The 23,386-nt window shown below is 41.9% G+C and overlaps 1 protein-coding gene and 1 non-coding gene across 2 annotated transcripts; both read right to left on the reverse strand.

Moving 5' to 3' along the window:
- Positions 1 to 546: 546 nt before the first annotated feature.
- On the reverse strand, positions 547 to 651 carry LOC112605504. The gene has a single exon (XR_003115487.1). It is a non-coding gene; the product is annotated as a small nucleolar RNA U13 (small nucleolar RNA).
- Positions 652 to 13,135: 12,484 nt separating this feature from the next.
- GPR75 (G protein-coupled receptor 75) lies at positions 13,136 to 20,134 on the reverse strand. Its single transcript, XM_025405771.1, has 2 exons — positions 19,927 to 20,134; positions 13,136 to 15,284 (listed from the first exon to the last, which is right to left on the reverse strand). The coding sequence occupies exon 2, from the start codon at positions 15,164 to 15,166 to the stop codon at positions 13,544 to 13,546; it is 1,623 nt and encodes a 540-aa protein (XP_025261556.1). The 5' UTR covers positions 15,167 to 15,284; positions 19,927 to 20,134; the 3' UTR covers positions 13,136 to 13,543.
- Positions 20,135 to 23,386: the final 3,252 nt, after the last annotated feature.

A 23,386-nucleotide genomic window follows, 5' to 3' on the forward strand; every position in this document is an offset into this window, starting at 1 on the left:
AATTAAATTTGTCCAGAGTCACCCAAGCCAGCATTCAAACCCCAGAAATGCAGTATGTGGGCTGTCATTCTTAACCTCAATGCTGTACAGGCATTTTGTGCGTGTTCCATACATCAATTTCCTTTTTCCCCTCTTTTAATTTTTATTATTTATTTATTCATGTCAGATGGGTAATGTGCCCACATTGTAACAAGGTTTGATGTGGTTTGGCTCTGTGTCCCCATCAAAATCTCATGTTGAATCATAATTCCCAGTGTTGGGGGAGTGACCCGGTGGAGGTGATTGGATTATGGGGGCGATTTCCTCATTCTGTTCTCGTGATAATGAGTGAGTTCTCATGAGATCTGATAGTTTAAAAGTGTGTGGCACTTCCCTCCTCGCCTCCTCTCTCTCTCTCCTGCCACCACGTGGAGAAGGTGCTTCCTCCCCTTCCCCTTCTGCCATGATGGTAAGTTTCCTGAGGCCTGCCAGTCATGCTTCTGTTAAGCCTGCAGAACCCTGAGTCAATTAAACCTCTCGTCTTCATAAATTATCCAGTCCCAGGTAGTTCTTTATAGCTGTGTGAAAACAGACTAATATAGGTTTGAAGGAGGCACATCTCAAACATGCGTGTGAAAACCCGATCATCACACTTATGAACTACAAAAGGATCTCCCCATCTCCCTTCTCTTCTTAATCAAGCCTTCCCTTTCTCTCACTCTGAATAAACTGTTCCCTACTTTGCACTCCAGTAGCACCCTATACGTCCCTGTAGCATTTACTTTATACCTCGCATTATTTTGTCGGGTTTCTCTACATATACATGGGTACATACATAGAGTAGGTCTGGAAAGATAGGCAAGAAGTGTCCACAATGTAGATAATATTATTATTATTAAATTGAGCAGTTTGGGTAAGAGGTTGATGATAATAACAATGCTCTGATTTCGTTAACAATAAATATTTCAACTTCACAATATACTCTAATACATAAAACGTCTTAAAAACTTCAAAGAGCTGATAAAAGAGTGAAAAATTACAAGACAAAAATATAAGCCTAGGCAACATGGTGAAACCCAGTCTCCACAAAACATATGAAAAATTAGCTGGCCATGGTGTTACCTGTGGTAACAACTACTTGAGAGGCTGAGGTGGCAGGCTCACTTGAGCCAGGATCACACCACTGCACTCCAGCCTGGGTGACAGAGTGAGAATCTGTCTCAAACAAAAAGGAAAGGGGAAGGGAAAGAAAGGGAAGGGAAGGGGAGGGGGGGGAGGGGAGGAGGAAGAAAGGAAAGGAAAAGAAAAGAAAGGGGAAGAAAGGAAAGGAAAAGAAAGGAAAAAGGAAAGAAAAGGAGAAGAAAGGAGAAAGGAAAGGGGAGGGCAGGGGAAGAGGGGGAAGGGAGGGGAGGAGAGGAGGGGAGGGGAGGGTAGAAGAGGGGAGGGGAGGGGAGAGGAGGGGAGAGGAGAGGACTCTAAGGAGAGGACTCCAAGAGGTAAGTGAAGGGTGGTAGACACTTTTGCCTTGAAGGTGTTTGCCAACCTTCGAGAAATTGCGCTTCAGTTTTGATGACTGAAGCTTCTTAAAAGGAGACCCACTTTCCTTAAAACTAAGACTCCAAAGTGCTACATCCTCAAGGTAATGGTAAAGAAGAAATAAATCCATCCCACTCCTCTCTACCTCATGTCCAGGGAACCTCAGGAAAAGCTATCCTTGATATAAACAGAGAAATGGAAAAAATTATCTCTTAGAGGTTATAATCGCAAACTTAGTGCCTTGTAGATAGTAACCTATATACCCACATCACCTAAGTAGTTCAAAAGAACTCCAAGCTCAGTTTAAAGTGGTCCTGAACTGGTAATACATTTAGGCACCTAGAAGAGGCAAATGCAAGTTCTTTCTGGAGGAATGTACCTTCACTTAAGGCAGTGCTATCAACCAGGGTGAAAATTTTCACCAAAAAATTTTAAGGAAAATTAGCAACTCACAGTAAAAGTAAACACAGAATCAAGGAAACAAGGCACGATGAAGGACTACCAGCAAAAATAATTGACAAAAGTCCTATTTTATGAAAATCAAATATTACAATAGGATTATCAGTCATTTTAGAAAACTATCCTTGCACTAATTAAGAAATAAATGATGCACTTTCTTTTCTTTCTTTTTTTTTTTTTTTTTTTTTTTTTTTTTTTTTTTTTTTGAGACGGAACTTTGCTCTTGTTGCCCTGGCTGGAGTGCAATGGCGTGATCTCAGCTCACCGCAACCTCCGCCTCCCAGGTTCAAGCGACTCTCCTGCCTTAGCCTCCCAAGTAGCTGGGATTACAGGCATTCGGCACCACGCCCAGCTAATTTTGTATTTTTAGGAGAGATGGGGTTTCTCTCCATGTTAGTCAGGCTGGTCTCAAACTCCTGACATCAGGTGACCCACCCATCCGGCCTCAGCCTCCCAAAGTGCTGGGATTACAGGTGTGAGCTGCCACACTTTTAATTATATGTAGAAACTGGAAACTCTAAAAATATAACCTAACAGGTGTTTTTCTTGTTTTGTTTTCTGTTTTTTGGGATTTTTTTTGGACAGAGTCTTGCTCTGTTGCCCAGTCTGGAGTGCAGTGGTACAATCCCAGCTCACTGCAACCTCCGCCTCCTGAGATCGAGTGATTCTCCTGCCTCAGCCTCCCAAGTAGCTGGGATTACAGGCGCATGCCACCATGCCTGGCTAATTTTGCATTTTTAGTAAAGATGGGGTTTCACCATGTTAGTCAGCCTTGGCTTCCCAAAGTGCTGGGATTACAAGCGTGAGCCACCACACCTGGCCAACAGGTTTTTTTTTAACATGAGAAAATTTCTCAAAATGAAAAATATAGTAATCATAATTAAAATTGATAATTTGATAATCAATTTTAACAGAATAGATTCAGAAGAAGGGAGAATTAATGAACTAGAAGATAGGGTGGACGGAGTTATTCAAAGTACAACAAAGAAAGCAAGAGATGAAAAAAATGAAAGCCAGGTTAAGGAGAGAGTAGAGAGAATGGGACAGAAGCAATATTTGAAGAGATTAATGGCAGAGAATTGTCTACAGTTGATGAAAGACACCAAGCCATAAATTTGAGAAGTCCAACAAATCCCAAGATAAATTAAAAAATACACATCTATTAAAACTGTAGAACACCAAAGACAAAAATATAATAAAAGTAGCCAGAAGGTGGGATATGGAATGGGGTAGGGAGAATGTATTCAAATAAGCAGCATGCAGTCAAACAGCTATTTTTTTTTTTTTTTTTGAGATGGAGTCTCACTCTTTCATCCAGGCTGGAGTGCAGTGGCACGATCTCGGCTCACTGCCACCTCCACCTCCTGAGATCAAACTATTATCCTGCCTCAGCCTCCGAAGTAACTGAGATTACAGGCACCCATCACCACGCCCAGCTAATTTTTGTATTTTTAGATGAGACGGGGTTTCACCATGTTGGCCAGGCTGGTCTCGAACACCTGACCTCAGGTGATTCACCCACCTTGGCCTCCCAAAGTGCTGGGATTACAGGAATGAGCCACTGTGCCTGGCCAAACAGTTGAGTTTGTAATAGCAACAGTGAAAGTCAGAAGACAATGGAATAATACTTTCCTTCTTTTTTTTTTTTTAACGAAGCACTAACCAAGAAGTAGGGAATACACTACCACACTAAAAGATAAAATACAAAGTCTTTACTCAGAAAAAAATTATTGTAAGAATGAAGGCAATGGGAGGTTGAGGCTGCAGTGAGCTGTGATTGCACCACTGCATTCCAGGGTGCCAGAGTGAGACCCTGTCTCAAAAAAAATAAAATAAAATAAAATAAAGAATGATGGCAAAATAAAAATGTTACCAGAAAACAAACAGAGATCATTCACTAACAGAAAAGAAACATTAAAGGAAATTCTAAACGACACATTAAGACAGAAGGAAATGGAACCAAATGAAAGGTCTGAGATGCAAGAAAGAATAGTAAGGAAGAAATATAAGCCAGGCACTTTGGTTAATGCCTATAATCCCAGCATTTTGGAAGGCTTGACATGGGAGGACTGCTTGAGCCCAGGAGTTCAAGATCAGCCTGGGCAACATAGAGAAACTATGTCTCTACAGAAAAATTAGCCAGGCCTGGTGGCATACTCCTGTAGTCCCTGCTACTCAGGAGACTGAGGTGGGAGGATCACTTGAGCCCAGGAGGTAGAGGCCGCAGTGAGCCAAGATCGCACCACAGCACCCCAGTCTGGCGACAGAGCAAGACCTTATCTCTTTGAAAAGAAGAGAGAAAGAGAGAGAGAGAGGAAGGGACGGAGGGAGGGAGGGAGGAAAATAAGCTAGATGGGGGCCATGGAGGTCAGAAGTCAGAATCCACTAAGGAGTATGTAATAACTTACCTGCTGAATCAAAACAATTGAAAATTTATTTAAAAATTTTAAGGGCGGAGCATGATGACTCATGGCTGTAATCTCTGCACTTTGTGAGGCCAAAATGGGATTGCTTGAGCCCAGGAGTTTGAGACCAGCCTGGGCAACATAGGGAGACCCCACTTCTACTTAAAAAAAAAAAAAAAAAAAAAATTAGCCCAGGCACGGTGGGGCATGCCTATAGTCCCAGCTACTTGGGAGGCTAAGGCAGGAAAATCGCTTCAGCCCACAAGGATGAGGCTGCAGTGAGCCATCATTGTGCCACTGCACTCCAACCTGGGTGACAGAGTGACCTGTCTCAAAAAAAAAATAAAATTTTTAAGAAATGTGATAATATATGGGTAAATATCAATGAATAGGCCAAGTGTGGCGGCTCACACCTGTAATCCCAGCACTTTGGGAGGCTGAGGTGGGAGGACCACTTGAGCCCAGGAATTTGAGACCAGCCTGGGCAACACGGTGAAACTCTGCCTCTACAAAAACAACAACAAAAATCTGCTGGACATGGTGGCCTGTGCAGGTAGTTCCAGCTACTCAGGAGCCTGAGGTGGGAGGATTGCTTAATTTGGGGAGGTGGAGGTGGAGGCTGCAGTGAGCAGAGATGCCATTGCCCTCCAGAGTGAGACTTTGTCTCAAAAAAAAAAAAAGATATTGACCACAAAATAACTGTAATATCTTGTCAGGTTCAAAATAAAAACAGATGAGAATTAAAAATGGCAAAAACAACAAAAGTTGAATGGAGCTAAATAGAGCTTAAATGGTGTATAACATTGTTAGTTTATTACACTGGGACTCAGCATTTCTATTTCATTGAGCGTTTTCTTTTGGTCTATTAATTTACTCAGTTTTCTTTATTTCTGCTAACATGTAAAAGAAAGCTTATTTGCTGTGAGGTCTATAAAATTATGTATATACACCTCAATATTAATTCTATTTTCTAATTATATATTTGTAAACTGTTCTATGTTCTTATTATTCTTGTCTTCTTGGTCCATCCTAGACTTAGTGGGGTATTAAAATCTCCTACTTTGCTCATGTTTCTGCCCATTTCTTCTTGTAGTTCTAACAGATTTTGCTTTGTGCACTTTGTTGTTTTTGACAAATCTGGTTTTATGAAGCCTCTGCTCTCGACCTTGCAATGATTTTTCATCATATGTGGAATAAAAATCTAAAACACTTGTCAAGTCCTGCAAAGAGCCTCTATGATCTGGTTCCTGGCTACCTCATTTCCTGCCATTCTCTCTGCCAATTTTTTTTTTTTTTTTCTTGAGACAAAGTTTCACTCTGTCGCCCAGGCTGGAGTGCAGTGGTGTGATCTCGGCTCACTGCCATCCTCTCCTCCCGGGTTCAAGGGACTCTCCTGCCTCGGCTTCCCAAGGAGCTGGGACTACAGGCATACACCACGACGCCTGGCTAATTTGTGTATTTTCAGTAGAGACGGGGTTTCGCCACGTTGGTGAGGCTGGTCTTAAACTCCTGACCTCAAGTGATCGCCCGCCTTGGCCTCCCAAAGTGCTGGGATTACAGGTATGAGCCACCGCACTCCACCTCCGATTTTCTTAAACATGCCAAACATATGCCTGTTTTGGGCCTTTAGTGGCTACTCCTGGAGCTTGGAAAGCTCTTGTCCCAACTATGTTCCTGGCTCAATTCCTTAGACTTCATTCAAGATGCTGCTCAAATATCTCCTAAGAAAGACTATCTCTAGTCTCCCTGTGTCAAAATCACATCCCCACCGCCCCCTATACTTTCTCTACCTTTACTATTTTATCGTTTTCATACAATGTATCACTACCGTAGTCCCCCCTTATCCTTGGTTTCAGTTTCCTGTGGTATATTTCGAGAGAGACCACATTCACATAACTTTTATTACAATATTATTCGTTATTGTTAATCTCTTGCCATGCCTTATAAATTAGGCTTTATCACTGGTATGTGTGTAAAGGAAAAAGTATGGAATATTTCAGGTTTGGCACTATCCCAGGTTTCAGGTATCCACTGGGGGTCTTGGGACATATCCCCCATGCATTACTGTGGGATCCTGTGCTTGAAAATTACATATTTTTCATCTGCAGTATAATGTGTTATGGGGGTAGAAACTTCATTGTTGTGTTCACCCATTATCTCAAGCTGGTACATAGTATTCAACAAATATCAGCTGAATGAATGAAACTTATTGCTTTATTTTTTGGTTGTTCCTCTTATCAATCAGTATTAGTTATCTTCTAGAATGTGGTTTTGCTTTCAGTTCTTTGATATTTATATTGTCACCATCATTTTTTGTTCATGAAGGCTTATCTACTTTTGTCTATATCTTAATTTTTACTCCAGTTTGTGTTTCTCTATTCCAAGCAGCAAATGTTGCATATATTTTCATGTTGTTTTTACTTATTTATTTATTTTTTTGAGACGCAGTCTCGCTCTGTCACCCAGACTGGAGAGCAGTGGCGTGATCTTGGCTCACTGCAACCTCCGCCTCCCAGGTTCAAGCAATTCTTCTGCTTCAGACTCCTGAGTAGCTGGGATTACATGCACCTGCCACCATGCCCGGCTAATTTTTGTATTTGTGGTAGAGATGGGGTTTCACCATGTTGGTCAGACTGGTCTTGAACTCCTGACCTCAAGTGATCTGCTCACCTCGGCCTCCCAAAGCGCTGGGATTACAGGCGAGAGCCACCGCGCCTGGCCTTCATGTTGTTTTTTAATTCAAAGATTTGTCTTTTATATATGACATTAAGCATTTCCATTTATCCAGTTATTTCTGTAATCCTACATTATGTTTTATAAATTTTGTTTTCTTAGTATTTCATTCCCTCTGCTATTTGATAAAACTTACTTTCTCAGACTATATGATAAGCTAGCTAATGGCAAAGGGATAGGAAATGGGAAGTGGAAGACATTATAAAATACCAATCACAGCTTCCTGACCAATGGAATCAAGCAAAGTCTGTACTAATCCCCATTTCTTCTTTATCCTAGGGTGTGTGTGTGTCTGTGTGTGTGTGTGTCTATGAAACCTTTTCAACCAATTTCTTCTTTGTACTCTGTTTTCCCTTGATGATTAAATTTGTTTGTTGGTGGTAAGTTTTATAATTTAGTCCTTAGGTTACAGAGCATCACGTAGAGATTTTTGACTGAACTAGAATAATAATGAACATCACTGAGAAACCCAGAGATTGATCAGACTTAGCATCTTCCCTCTGGAGGAGAGTACACATTTTTTGTTTTGTTTTGTTTTGTTCTGTGACAGGATCTCACTCTGCAGGGCTCACTGAAGCCTAGGCCTCCTGGATTCACTCAGGCGATCCTCCCACCTCAGCCTCCCCAGTAGCTGGGACTATAGGTACCTGCCACCATGCCCAGGTAACTTTTCTGTAGAAACGGCGTTTTGCCATGTTGCCCAGGTGCATCTTAAACTCCTGGGCTCAAGTGATCCTCCCACTTCAGCCTCCCAAAGTGCTAAGATTACCGCAGCACCTAGCAAAGTACACACTTTTGTTTAAATGAGAGAAGCTGCATTATTTCAAGAGGGAGAATGGTGGTATGGCTACTGCTGTTGTTTGGAAGTATGGCTAGAGGTATGTATAAAAAATGTTGACTACTGGCCATGCACGGTGGCTCATGCCTGTAATCACAGCACTTTGGGAGGCTGAGGCGGATGGATCACCTGAGATCAGGAGTTCAAGACCAGCCTGGCCAACATGGTAAAACCCTGTCTCTGCTACAAAAATTAGCCAGGCATGGTGGCGCATGCCTGTAATCCCAGCTACTCAGGAGGCTGAGGCAGGAGAATCACTGGAACTCAGGAGGTGGAGGTTGCAGTGAGCCAAGACTGCACCACTACACTCCAGCCTAGGCAACAGAGTGAGAATCCATCTCAAAAAAAAAAAAAAAAAAAAAAATTGTTGACTAACAAGTTGAACCACTGTGGACAGAGCAGATTAGAACTCTGCATCTCCTTTGAGTATACTTTTGTGTTAGTACACTTTCCAGATTCCCCTGAAGCTAGGGTTCCAGAGGCAAACTTAGTTTCTCCACCCAATTGCATGCTGCCAGATTTTTCCTACAGCAATGTCTTGTTTAGATACTTGCTTTGAAGGTGTTAGGAGAGTTTTTTGTGGAAATAGTGGTGGCAGCAACTTCCTCATTGCTGGACAACTTTAACAGTGTGTTCTTGAAGTCAAAAGTCCAAGGCAGGCTTCCTGACTTCCTCTCTTCTTGGTTGGAGCAGAAGTAGTAGCATTTCTGGCTAGTCTGGCTGGTCGTGTTTATGGTGGAATCTTTCCTGCAGACTCATCATAGAGCCCTATGTAACCATTCTGTAGACATCTAGTTTCCTATATGAAACCCGTTCCTGCTTATGTTAATGTTTTTTGATTCTTAAATCCAAACTCTGATCGGTAAACTAAAAATTCGAAAATTTTGTTTTTCCAGGTAAATCTCATTTAAATGAGTTGTTGAAACGTTCATTTAGCCTCTTTTCACTGAGCAAGAAACTTAGTTTTGTAAATAGTCTTTGGCATTATCTATCCTTGGTTAGTCTGAGCATATATGATACAAAACGTAGTCAAACACCGGTAAGTGGCTCACGCCTCTTTCCCAGCAATTTGGAAGGCTGAGGCGGGAGGACTGCTTGAGCCCAGGAGTTGGAGACCAACCTGGGCAACACAGGGAGACACTGTCTCTACAAAAAATAAATAAAATAAAATATATATAAAATCAAACACGTTATTTCATCTCTTAAGGGAAAGAGCTCTCTGTGGTTCAACACATTGTTATCCATTGTGCAAAAATGATCATTGCCATGCTCTGATAGTTTTAAAATGATTAGACAGGAAAATCATTATATTGCAAACTGGTATTCAGAAATGTTAGGATTTTCAGTATTTTTATTTTCCAAACATTATTTTAAAAGAACATTAAAAGCATTAGAAATACAAATCTTGCCTAATGGTTAACATAAGAACAATTATTATAAAATGTTTAAAATACATCACATACTTTGCATCACAGTAAGCATCAAGAGAACTAATTGACATATCCTGATAATTAATCATATTCAACTGAATTCTCATTACTTTTAGTTCTCATTTTAGCCCTTATGAAGAGGTAAGTTATATATGTCTACCTCCTGTACCATGACACCTTTATTATGTTATGTTAACGCAGGTAGAGGTAGACATATATAACTTAGGAAGAAACAAGTTATGTCTACATCTCTATATTTACATATAGAGATACAGATATGGAGGGGGCTACGAATCGAGCCCACTATATATTTCATGCAATTTGTAACAATAATTTCCTTTTTTTAAACTTTTCTTTTGGAGATAATTTTTTGATGAGCATAAAGAGACAATACCTCATATGCACCTGCTTAGTTTTCTTTGTGCTATAATTTTTACCTCCCAATGATGGGCCTCATGCCAGTCAAATCATCTCAGATTCAAACATCACACAGAAAACCTGCCATTTTAAATTTTATAAATAGAAATTACTTTTGTGTTAATCTTTTATTACATCACATTTGAAATGCCTAGCCAAAAAAATAGATGTATGCCTTTAAAAATGTGATTCTTGATTAATGTTGTATTCTTTATAAAGCTGTTTGGCATACTGGGGTAAATACCAGGTTTTGAATTAAGACAAAAATCTAATTCCTAATTTGCCACAATTCTTCAAATGATCTTGGGAGAGAATATTAGATTTCTTAACTCTTTGTTAAAAAGAGATAATAGGCCAGGTGCACTGGCTCATGCCTGTAAGCCCAGCACTTTGGGAGGCCGAGGTGGGTGGATCACAAGGTCAGGAGTTCGAGACCAGCCTGGCTAACATGGTGAAACCTTGTCTCTATTAAAAATACAAAAATTAGCTGGGCATGGTGGTGTGCACCTGTAGTCCCAGCTACTCAGGAGGCTGAGGCAGGAGAATCGCTTGAACCCAGGAGGTGGTGGTTGCAGTGAGCTGAGATCGTGCCACTGTACTCCAGCCTAGGCAACAAGAGTGAGACTCCATCTCAAAAAAAAAAAAAAAAAAAAAAAAAAAAAAAGAAAAGAAAGGGAAAAAGGGAAGGAGGGAGGGAGAAAGGAAAAGAAGGAGGGAGTAGGTAGGCAAATCAGTCTAAAAGGTGAACTTAAAAACAAAGTAATCTGAGGCTATCCCTGGGTGTGGCAAGAAAAACATTTAGAAGAAAAGGAAAACAAAATAAAATGTATGCCTCATATTTAAATCTCAGAAATAGAAATGACTGATCAATACTGAAAGGTAACAGTTGTAAGATGAGGTTGAGCAGAGTTCTAACTGAATATCTATTCTGTCTTCTCTATACCTCTCATGACCCCTGTATTTGGGGATAACTGGGGGAGGAAACTATAAATTAAATGCCTTTCAGCTGGATGTGGTTTCTCACGCCTGTAATCCTAGCACTTTGGGAGGCCGAGGCAGGTGCATCACTTGAGGCCAAGAATACAAGACCAGCCTGGCTATCATGGTGAAACCCTGTCTCTACCAAAAATACAAAAATTAGCTGGGCATGGTGGCAGGCACCTGTAATCCCAGCTACTCCAGAGGCTGAGGCAAGAAAATTGCTTGAACCCGGGAGGTGGAAGTTGCAGTGAGCTGAGATCATGCCACTGCACTTTAGCCTGGGTGACAGAATGACACTCTGTTTCTACCAAAAAAAAAAAAAAAAAAAAAAAAAAGCCTTTTATGTAAAGGAACAAAGTACCTTCCAATGTGCAATAATAATTCTTGAATATAACAACTTATAAAGATAGGTGTTGTATATTGATGCTCATCTTGGGTGTCTAACATTAAAAAACCTAGTGAGTTCAAATACTAACTGTATAATGAAAATATTTTTACATAAAAATATGAGTTCACAGTTGTTATGCTAGGAATCGCAGAGCATATAGTAAAATTAGTTTCAGGTAAAGAAATACTTAATGTATTTTTTCTTTCTGCCCATTTCCAGTTTAAGATTAATGGGAGAGAAATAAAACAATTAGTTTGAAAATAGATTATCTTGAGAATTTTTCTACCATAGTAATATATAAAGACAAAAAAGTCATTTCTAAATAGTTACTTGAATACTGTCAGGCGGTTAGCAAACTCTTCTCACACAGAAGGAAAACATAAATCAAAACATTCCCAATCTCATCTCTACACCTTATTAAGCAATAATGAATATTGCCCAATGCATGACAGGAGTCCACACTGTTTTCCACAGAACACCAGCAACTGAGATGATTACAGCAGTGCCTTCTCTCCCGGGAAGAGTGCACCGCTACCATAGATGCAGTCCTCATCACTAGGCTTCTCGAGTAAGATCATTCAGAAACAATTCACTTTTGGGCCAGGTGGGGCGGCTCACGCCTGTAATCCCAGCATGTTGGGAGGCCGAGGCAGGCAGATCACCTGAGGACAGGAGTTCAAGACCAGCCTGGCCAACATGGTGAAACCCCCATTTCTACTAAAAATACAAAAATGAGCTGGGCGTGGTGGCACATGCCTGTAACCCCAGCTACTTGGGAGGCTGAGGCAGGAGAATCGCTTGAGCCTGGGAGGTGCAGGTTGCAGTGAGCAGAGATCATACCATTGCACTCCAGCCTGGGCGACAGAGCAAGACTCCATCTCAGAAAAAAAAAAAAAAAAAGAATACACTTTTAACAAGCAAAAATATATCTTTTTTTTCTTTTTCTTTTTCCTCTTTTTTTTTTAAGATGAAGTCTTGCTCTTGTCACCCAGGCTGGATGCAATGGCACAATCTCAGCTCACTATAACCTCTGTCTCCCAGGTTCAAGCGATTCTCCTGCCTCAACCTCCCAAGTAGATGGGATTACAGGCACTTGCCACCACACCTGGCTAATTTTTGTGTTTTTAGTAGAGACGGGGTTTCACCATGTTGGCCAGGCTGGTCTCGAACTCCTGACCTCAGGTGATCCACCCGCCTCAGCCTCCCAAAGTGCTGGGATTATAGGCGTGAGCCACCGCGCCTGGCCCAAACATATTTCTTTTTCAAAAGAACTGTAAACCTACTCAATTGACATAAAATATGTCTATAATAAGAAATGGCAATAATCACACTACTATGTTCTTAGTTGACTGTCCTATGAAAGAAAAGTACCTAATGCCTATGTGAGTGTTTTTGGTAAAGACAGAGTTATCTCCTTTTCTGCCTTAAGAATATATATATTTCTGGCTGGGTGCAGTGGCTCACGCCTGTAATCCCAGCACTTTAGGTGGCCAAGGCAGGCGGATCACCTAAGGTCAGGAGTTCAAGACCAGCCTGACCAACACGGAGAAACCCTGTCTCTACTAAAAATGTAAAAATTAGCCAGGCATGGTGGTATGCACCTGTAATCCCAGCTAGTCGGGAGGCTGAGGCAGGAGAATCACTTGAACCCAGGAGGTGGAGGTTGTGGTGAGCCGAGATTGTGCCATTGCACTCCAGCCTGGGCAACAAGAGTGAAACTCTGTCTCAAAAAAGGAAAAAAGAAAAAAAAGAATATATACATTTCTTTAGAGACAGGGTCTTGCTGTGTTGCCCAGGCTGGACTCATACTCCCGAGCTCAAGTGATCCTCCTGCCTCAGCCTCCCAAGTAGCTAGGACTACAGGTGCACACCACTGCACCCAGCTAACAATATATTATTTATTCAAATCAACCTGCTACCAAAAAGGTATAGTGTTCCCAATTTCAGCACTTTAAAAAATCATAATTTACAATTCATTTAATAAAAATAACACCTCAGCAAAAATCACACCTTCACATTCTTTAAAAAAGTCCAGTCAATATCTTATTTTGAAGACACATAACACTGACTCAAATCATAAAAATCGGTTGACTTTCTACTTTAACACAGTAGCTTCATTCCTGGCATCTATTTAAAGGTTTGGTACAAAAGACTGGGGCAAAGATCAAGGCAAAAATCTAAAACTTTCACATCAAATCTTAAGATGTCAACAAACTACAAAGCAAATCAACACATACTGACACATCAGACGAAAGAAAACCATAACTGCCAACTTTTCAGTTGAATCTTTTAGGTTTTGATCCGTCACTGAACTCAAAGTTAGAATAAAGTCCATTAGTATCAGAAACAAAAATAAGATCCTATAGCCTCAATGACTTTAAACAGAGGGAACTGGAATCTGCTTGGCTGAAGTGCTGTCATATTCCTGCATTAAGTCATTAGTGGTGTGATAATGCATGGCAATATATGAATTGGCAAATCCAAAAGAGTTTACTGGCTGTAAGTTACATGGGCTGCTCTCCTCCTGGGAAGGGCTGCTGTTATAGATGCTGTAGTAAGGTTCAATCCGAGTGTTGATGGGGGTTGAGCTGCTCTGACCACAGTGTTGATGTCCAGCAGAGATCTTGGGACTCACCACACTTTCCTTTGAATGACTTGGGCCACAAGCCTGGTCCACAAATTTCTTCTGTGGCTTTGGAGATAACATGTAGGCAGAGTTTGTTTCATGATGGGAGGATTTGTTTCTGTTGACTTCGAGGTTCCCTTTTCCCATGGCTCGAAGTCGAGTCTTTTGTTTGCAGCAGAAAAAACCCAGGCCTATGTACTGGAGGCACCAGAGCACTTTCCTTCTCAGCCCTGCACTGTTCCGAGAATATATAAAAGGGTTTAATCCTGATTTGAAAAATATAAGGGTAAATCCAAACAATTCAAACTGGTAAAGAATGAAGCTCCCATTGCTGGAGAGAACCACCTGTACCAAGGAGATCCCCAGTGGAAGACAGCACACCAGGACTGACAGCACAATGATCACGCAGGTGACCACGGCTTTGGAATCCTTGGCAGTGGAGAGGTTGATGGCTGACACCAGCTGGAGTCGGCTCGCTGCAGGGGTGGCCAGCTGGTTGGGACTCTTGGTATATCCACGGGTCTGAACGTGCTGCAGTTTGTTGTAATTCTGGTTCCTATACAGAGCCGGCATGGCACACTGGATGGGATCTCCACCTCCCTGCACAGGGACCCCCATGAAAGGCTGTGGTCTGGAAGCATCGACTGTGATTACAGGGGGACACTTTCTGACTTGAGCGTTCTTCCGCAGGGTCTGAGCAATCATGATGTAAGAGACAGAGACCACAGCAACACAGAAGGTGAAGTCGACCACATAGAGAGACAAAATGGCTTTCCCTTTTCCAGCAATCAGACTGGACATGGGAAGACAGAGGTGGGACTTGCTGGTTTTCAAGGTAGCCAAGGTGGCAAGGGTGAAGCTGGTGGCCCAGAGAAGCAGGGTGAGGAGGACGGTGCAGGGAAACGAGGCCATGCGATTAGGTTGCTTCCCCAACACCATGCGGAGCCGGTGCAGGGCAATCACTGCCACTGTCTTCAGGGACATGATGATGAAGCCGGAACTGGTGAGATGGAAAGTGAAGCAGAAAGCATCTGGGATACTACTGGCTGAGCTGAAGAATAACACAAAGGTGAACATGGGTGCCGTCACTCCACAAATGAAGAGGTCACAGAAGGACAGGTTCAGGATCATGAAATCAAAGTTGGTTCTAAATTTCCTGAAGGCTGGATCGAAGAAGGACAAGAAGACAATGAAGTTGCCGTAGGAACCCAGGCAGAAGATGACCGCCAGTAGAAAAGTACAGGTCACCAAGGTGGCTGTGTGGATGAGATCCTGAAGACCCTCCTGGAGAGAGGTGCTGTTTCCTTCCGGTGAGTGAGGCACATGGAGCGAGGTGGCATTGGGGGCATCTTGAAGGTGGCCTGTTGAGTTCATCTTCAGAGAGAAATGTCTCCTTCTTCTGCTCCCCAAAAACACTCGGTGAGTCAGGACCTCAGCTCACAGACGAACAATATGAACAATATGTGACAAAAGAGGCCCAAGGCAGATGAGCCTACACACAAAAATGCATACCCAGAAACAGAAAGGGATTAATGTAGAAACAAAGGAATTCATACAGTGATCTCATTATTAGTAGTAATAGTATTAGTACTAATATCTGTCACCTTGAGAGAAAAATTTATTCATTTATTAGCGATGGGGTCTTGCCATGTTGCCCAGGCTGAACTTGAACTCCTGTGCTCAAGTAGTCCTCATGGCTTAGCTTCCTAAGTAGCTGGGACTACAGCATGCACCACCAAACCCAGCTCTCTCTCTCTCTCTCTCTCTTTTTAACGAAAGCACTAGAATTTTTCGGCTCTGACTTGGTGCACAGAAAGCACTTCTCCTCACAAGGCCCAACACAGAAAAAGATACAAACAGATGCATTAATCCAGCTAATATTTAGTTGTATGACACAGAGGTTTTCAAACGAGTTTAAGTGTCACCTGGAGAGCATGTTAAAAAGTTTATCACTTGGAGAGCAGATTTCTTGGCCTCGCCCCTTGTGATTCTGTTTGAGGGGTGTGCAGATGTTACTTTTAGAAACACTTCTGTGTCAGGCACTGAAGATATACGAGAACGTAACCTCTCCATCAAAGAGATCACAATCTAGTTGGAGATCAATCTAACTATGTAATTATAGCCTAATAAGGTTGCAGGGTGCTATGAGAGCATGGAAGGGGGGAACCTACTCCAACGTGGAAAGGGAGCTGGGAAAGGATGAAGGGCGCTTTAGCGAGTAGGGGCCAGCTGGATGAAAGGTCGGGGGTATGGAGTGGGGACAGACAGGCTAGGAGAAGTGGGGGTGGGTCTTTGCAGCAGAGACACTGAGGCAAAAAACTGCACGTGCTTGAAATACAGGTTGGAGGGTACTGTTGATGCATAATGTGGCCCTTCACATATTTCCCATAAATCATTAACAAATCCTGTTTCATTCCCTGCGAAGAATCCTTTATTTCCCAGTATTTATAATTTTTCCCCCAGCTTGCAATGTCTTGGCCAATTAACTGCATATTCTCCTTTGGAAAAAAAACCTTGTGTACAACTACATGTGAGGGGGAAAACTGGAAGTAACCAAGGATGTTGGAATTATACTAGAAATTTACAAGGTGCAAAGCACCACATTGTAAAGTCTAAACTGCTATATAAATGTGAGTTACCATCATCCCAACAAGAATATCCTGATGGTGAAGCAGGAGGCATGCACCCATTCCTGCATTTGTTCACTCAATTTACATTAATTAGGTGTATACCATATGCCAGTATTATGCCAGGTGCTAAGTGCTAGGATGAGTAAGGCACAGTCACTACTTTAAAAGAATAACTTCTTGCTTTCCTAACTTCTTTTTTTCTATTTTGCAATGAGACTTAATGTGCACTCACACAAATCTACATTGTCCTAAATCCCAAAGTCCTGCATGGCTTGGTGCCCAACCTGCTCCCAACAGATGCTTCTGGTGGGACCGGCTAAGCTGTTCCTTGGAGACAGCACTATGTTCTTGACAACCAAAAAGCGTTTGCCTTAATCTAGAATTTTAGGAATAATCAGTGGCACTGTGGAGGTCCAGGGCTGATGTTCAGTGTACTTAACCACCAGCTCAAGCTGGATCCCAGAAGCCTCCTGCTGTTAACCCTTTAGTTGCCGGATCAAGGGGGTACAGAGGAATGAACCAGGTCAGTCAGGGATTACCTGGGGCTCCAATTAGCAGCTATGGACTACCCAATAGAGAGGTCTCTCTGCATTTAACAACAGGTACAGCCATGCCAGTGACTATCAGACATATACCAGTCCTGGGAAATCCATATAATTGACTGGTGTCCTTCATCAAGGAAGAAGATATCTTCATCTATACTCTTAACGTTCATATGGTACAGATCAGGACGATAGGATGATACGGTGAATTTGTCCATGGGAAAGTGAGACCAACTTTTCTATACTTTCCTTTTAAATAAAAGTTCCATAAGAGAAGAAAATCCTGAACTTTTGTTTTTTGATGGTTAGAATTTTTTAAAAATAGTACCAGACAGCTCTATTTCCACTTAAAGGCTGTATACTTGTTTCTGAACACTTTTGATACCTATATAGTGAGAAAGACAACTTTTTACTATTTTTTAAAATTGCTAACGGGAGGACTAGAGCTAATTTATGAAAAGAGAAGTAGAAGAGAAAACACAATTTGAGGAGGCAGGAAGAGCAGGGAGGTGATACTGGTGTCTCTAACCCCCTCATCTCCAAGGGTTTCCTTGGAAGTAAAGAAATGAAGAGGGGTGAAGAGGGATGCAGGAATTTGGCCTGGGGAAGTTAGAAGAATGAAGAGTCTGGAATTAGGATGCTAAGAGAAATGAAAAGTAACTAGGTAATAATGAAGTGAGATGACAGAAGTTATGAAGACTTCAGGCTAAGAGATATTTGGAAAAAGGGATTAAGAGAAAAATGAGATGATGAAACACTAACGTAAGTCAAGAATAGGAGGCAGCAGGAAAAAAGGTGTTTTGGGGTAGAGGAGAGGCAACTTTCACGCTTTGTACAGTTACATTTTCCCAACAAATTTTAAAATTTTCAGTATATATATTTTTAATAGAGATGGGGGTCTCACTATGTTGCCCTCGCTGGTCTCCAACGTCTGGGCTCAAGCGATCTGCCTGCTTTGGCCTCCCAAAGTGCTGAGATTACAGGTGTGAGCCTGTACCCAGCCTTCAATAAATTTTAAAAAATAAGAATTCCAGGTCAGGAAATAACAATGGCAGTATAATTATCAGCATCATTATTAGTATATTAATTTTACCAAGAGCTTAGGATGTGCCAGATACTGTTCTCAATGTTCCACACTATTAGCTTATTGGGTCCTCACGAAACCCTGAAATATTTGGTATAACATCTCCATTTTGCAGTTGAGGAAACCAAGTCAAAGAGAAGTTATTTAAAGTGGTGGAACATGGACTTGAATCTAAGCAGTTGCTCTTCCACACTCTTCACCACCGTGCTAAGCCGAACAACAAAAAAACCTTTTTGGGAGGCATCCCCAGGTCAGAAGTATTAAGTGGTTATTACACACCAGGCACCTATTCTAGAGGCTTTACATAAATTATCAAGCTTTATTTCATTCTCACAATAATCCTATGAATAGGTATTGCAACCCCTTCCCCGCTGAAACTTTGTGGAATCTGAAATTCTAATATATCTATATAGCTATATCTACATCTGTGTAGTACAGATAGACACACACACACACTTTTCTACGTATCTTTTTGGCAAACTTGATAATCGTAGTGCACATATAACGTAATCATAAATCACTCCTATATCTCAAATTGTCTCAAATTAGAAAAAAGAAGGAATCATGGGCTGGGAAGAGAAAAGGGAGAAAAAGCAGAGGAGAGAATAGACGAAAAGGTTTGCAGAAACACTTTAGTGTAATAGAAATCAAGAAAATTGAGGGAAAGTAAACTCAGGTCTTAGTAGTAACCCCTGAGACTTTAAGAAAGACGAGGCTGTGACCATAATTTGGAACGACATGATGACGGCAGAAAATAAAAGTGATTTTGGAAGGGGAGTAAATTAATACTGATTTGCTACTCTTAAATATTAAATAAAGGTTACCCATGTTATCTGCAATGCAAACATACAAGCTACTCTTTATCTTTGAGACGGAGAATAGGTTATGGAAGAAGATGTGATTAAAGTCATAAAATCAGAAAGATTTTCAGTTGGAACACCAGTCTTAAGCATGCATATTAGCTGCAGTAAGACAGAACGAATTCACATGCATATTCTTACAACTGAGACATCCTGAAGTAAGCAAAGAATATTGATGAAAATTTATTGTATAATTTGAGTGGCAATGATTTTTCATTAAGATGTGTGAACAGCCTGTGATATATCTAGTGTGCTGTTTAAAATTTTAGTAAATATTAAAACATGTTATAGGGGCTTTTATAAGTTAACTCACGACCTGAATTCTTCCAACCCATTCCTCGCGCCCCCGCAGAATGTCTTAGGTTAGCATTTTCAGAGCCTAACCCTCAGAGAGAGCAAGGTTCTGTATTATTGTGATTCCCATTCTATTTCTGTTGATCAGGAAAACCTCAGGGAGGTTAGATAACTTCCCCAAGGTCACTAAGAGTCGAGCCAGATTCATCGGATTTCAAAGCCCTTGCTCTTTCTATCCAGCAAAACTACACTGAACCCGGAGCAGCTAATGGGATGGGAAGGCCTGAGTCATTTGATGGGAGGGATGAAGAGGCCATGGAGCCCTCAGCCTGAGGACAGAGTGGGAAACTGCAGGCAGGGGAGGTCGACCCCCCGTGAGGGGCTGGCGGTGGGGAGGCGCTTCCCGGACAAGGGTGAGGTGACGGTAAGGAGGGCCTACTAGGTCGGGCCAGGTAAGCTTGTAAACGAATCCGCAGAGGCGTGATGGGTTAGGAGGGCTCAGCCGGGTAGGGGCGTTGGTTGGTTGGGGGATTCCACGGCTAAGCAGAGCCTGGGAACCGGCAAGGACAGGCGAGAAGGCTACCCTGCAGGCCGCACCAGGAAGACAGGTACGCGGAGCTGGGCCTGGCCCTGCGCAACCGCGCTCCTAGCTATCCCGCCGGTCTCCGGGAGCCGTTCCCAGCATCATGGGGTCGTCCTCCTCCAGGGGCCCGCGGCCTCTCACCTGCCAGGTGGCCGCAGCGCCTCCCCTCCTCCTCCATCTCGCAGTCCGGACCCCAGCTCCGCCTGCCGCTCCGGATGATGCAGGACTAGAGGCATCATCGCCATCGCCACCGCCTCCGCGCATCCCGGGAGCCGCGGCAACACGCGGGCGCAGAGGCGCAGTCACGGAGACGCCCAGGGCACCGCCCCCTCCGCCGGACACCGGGCCTGGCGCCCCGCCTGCGCCCCGCACCCTCCGCGCCTCCGCCGCCGGCCTCCCGGGGCCCAGAGCCCGGACACTTCCGCTGCCCGCCGCACGAGGGGCGCTTGAGCCAGAAGGTTTTTCAGGCTCGCAGTTTTGCTGTTTGGGGAACCCAGGCTTCCTGATATAGCCAAAACCTGAAACGCAGAGCAAAGTGGAGTGGGAAGGAAGGGAAAGATAGGGGTACTGATGGCACGCAGGGACCCAGGTTTGATTACCTGGGTCAATCGGCTGCTTACCCTGCCCGCAGCCCACCTCCTCCTCGTTCCCCGAAATTGGCGGCGGCTTCCAGTTTGGAACTTTGAGACCTAGATTTTACAAATCAAGTCATTGTAATATAATTTAAATTAAACCAATTTGAGCTCACCTAAGCTCTCTTAAGGTATTAGTGAATTAAGTGAGGGAACTCAGCAAGGGGACTAATTGGCAGGAAACATGAAAAGTATAAAGAAACTGCCCATGCAAATAAAACGACCAAACCCAGGAATCATGGATATTAACGTATTACTTAATACTATATTGAATGTAAAAAATCTTAATAAGTCATAGTGCAATGTATAGGCTAATTTTAGTAAGCAAAAACACAAAACTAAAACTACTATCCTCTCTTTCTTCTACAATTCATACATGTCCAAAATAATGAACTCCTAAGATAGGTTTTAGTCTGAACAATCAAGTAACACTCCTAAGTATGTCTGCTATTATGGGTACAAAATAAAACCAGTTAAACTCTTCCTCCTTCAGTATCCCAACCTGGCTAACTAGGATCTTACTACTTTTCTAACCTCAGGGATGCTATTTAGAAACAGAGAATGTTATTTGAAGGCCCTGTGCTTCATTCACTCTGGTTACCAGAAAACCAAAGTTGATTCTGTTCAGATGAAATACTTAGAATGTTGCTACTGGATTCTTCATTTAAGCTAACGGTTTATCTTTTTAAAACAGAACTAGCAAGTATCAAGTAATTTAATTAATGCAATTTCTTCAGTTCCCTATGCTTTCATAAAACAAACAAACAAACCCGAAAAAACAAAAAACATGAAGAGGCTGGATAGTTTATTATTCAGTCCAGGAGCTGAGTATCCTATCAGAATTCTGTTTAGAAATAACTTCAAGAAAGTTTTCCAGTTTCCACATATTCCACTTCCCAACCACTTGCAATGAAGCAGTTCCAATGTATGTTGTCAATAATGGTAACCTTGAGTCCCACAAAAAATCAACAGAAAAATACTCATTAGCATTTGGAGTGGGAATTCTGATCAAAATTATATACCTCTGTATATAAATTAGCTACTGCATAAATAAATGCTAGTCCATTTCCAGGCATTTGGCTATATGAATGGAGATTACAACAGGTCTGGGCTGGATTGAGACCATCAGAGTTAAACCTTACCGGAGAAATGGTCTCAAACTGAAAACAAACAAAAAACCACAAATCATAAAGGATTCTAGAGATGAAGAGGAAATCAGGACTTATCAAAGTTCCAGAACTAGCTAGAACCATTCAACAAGGCTAAAACTAGTATATCTATAAAATCCATAAGTGAGCGAAATTGGAAAAAACATTGGTAGTAAAAAAATGGAAAATCTGCAAATAAATAAGCAGGGCTAATTATAGATCATGAATTGGCTATCAATCTGCCCTGACACTAGCATTCTTCTAATACACTCTTATTATTGCAATGCAAATTGACACATGTGCACTTTAAGGAAAACAGCATATATGAGAGCTGTTAAAATGGTCTTCAAAAAAAAAAAAAGTTCTTGACCTAAGCATCTCTTACTCCTTGGAACTACTCCAACAAAAGAAGAGTTTTAAAGCATAAAGGTATGAAAATGTGCACTGTGGTGTAATTCGTAGTACAGGAAACTGAAGACAACCCTGATGTTAAAAAGGAACACTTAAAACAATTAGGATATACTAAGAGACAAAGTCTACAAAAACAATTACAAAGACTATGTAGAAAAAGTTACTTTTCCCATGATGACAGCTCACGATTTTTTAATTTTTTTATTTTTGTGAGACAAGGTATCATTCTGTCACCCAAGCTGGAGTGCAGTGGCCTGATCTCAGTTCACTGTAACCTCTGCCTCCCACATCAGCCTCCCAAATAGCTGGGACTACAGGCACGCACCACCACGCCCAGCTATTTTTTTGCATTTTTTGTAGAAATAGGTCTTTCTCTGTTGCCCAGGCTGGTTTCAAACTCTTGGGCTCAAGCGATCCTGAAGTGCTGGGATTACAGATGTGAGCCACTGCGCCTGGCCGAAAGTTAATTTTTTAATAAAACAAAATTGCTCTCTGGTCCTTCTGGCCACACTACTAATTACCAAAAGTGCCCTGCAGCTTAAAGGGCTTGGTAATGATAAGTATTTCAAATATTTGAAAACAGCTTTCTCATATATTTGCACGTAAACTTTCAGTCATTTACATTAATAGGTGAGTTAATTTTCCTCCTAAATTTTGAAGCACAATCTGCAGTCTTTGCTTTCTAAAGGATCCATTCAGAAACTAAAGATGTATTTGACCTTAGAAAAAGATATACAGGTTTTTTCTTCCCCTCACTTCTCATCCACCCCCATAGAGCGGCCCATGCTCTCTTCCATGCCCAGTCAACAGTGACTTCCAAACACAGGTCAGCCTCGCCCCTCCTCCTCTAGTAAACCTTGTTACCACCCTTAACACAGTTCCTGCAGTCCTTCTCATGCTTTTTAATGCACCATATACATTTTAAGAACTATCTTAGACCATATAAGCCATGCAACTCTTTTCTCCCCCCTTCTCCTTTTCCCTCCTGGTAAAAAATTTCATTTTTCCTATTGGTAAAAATTTAATTCACAAGACAGTGTCAGTGGGGGAAATATCAAAGTAATAAGCAACTTCCAAACCCAGAATCAGAATGACCTGGGAGCATGTTAGGCACTCAAGGTACCCTGTTTTTAGGTCTGTGGTGGGTTTTGTGTGGTTCTCAATCCTAGCTGAACAACTGAATCATCATAGAGCTTCTAATACTGTTATGCCTGAGCACCCCTGCTAGAGAAGTTTTCATTGAGGAACAGAGAGGGCACCCAGTATCTTAGATGTTTTTTTAAAGTTCCCATTTAGGAACCACGGCTAAAGCAGTTTCATACAGCTTAATTAGAAAAAGCTGAAGTGGTCAACATACAATGTAAAGCCTCACTTCTCAATGTGTGGCCTCAGGCAGGCATTGATATCATA

The sequence above is a fragment of the Theropithecus gelada genome, chromosome 13 (assembly GCF_003255815.1).
Source record: "Theropithecus gelada isolate Dixy chromosome 13, Tgel_1.0, whole genome shotgun sequence".
In the NCBI taxonomy this organism is placed as follows: Eukaryota; Metazoa; Chordata; class Mammalia; order Primates; family Cercopithecidae; genus Theropithecus; species Theropithecus gelada.

Bases quoted from the DNA above. Each gene is read 5' to 3' on its own strand.
- GPR75 (XM_025405771.1), bottom strand. From the start codon at position 15,166: ATGAACTCAACAGGCCACCTTCAAGATGCCCCCAATGCCACCTCGCTC.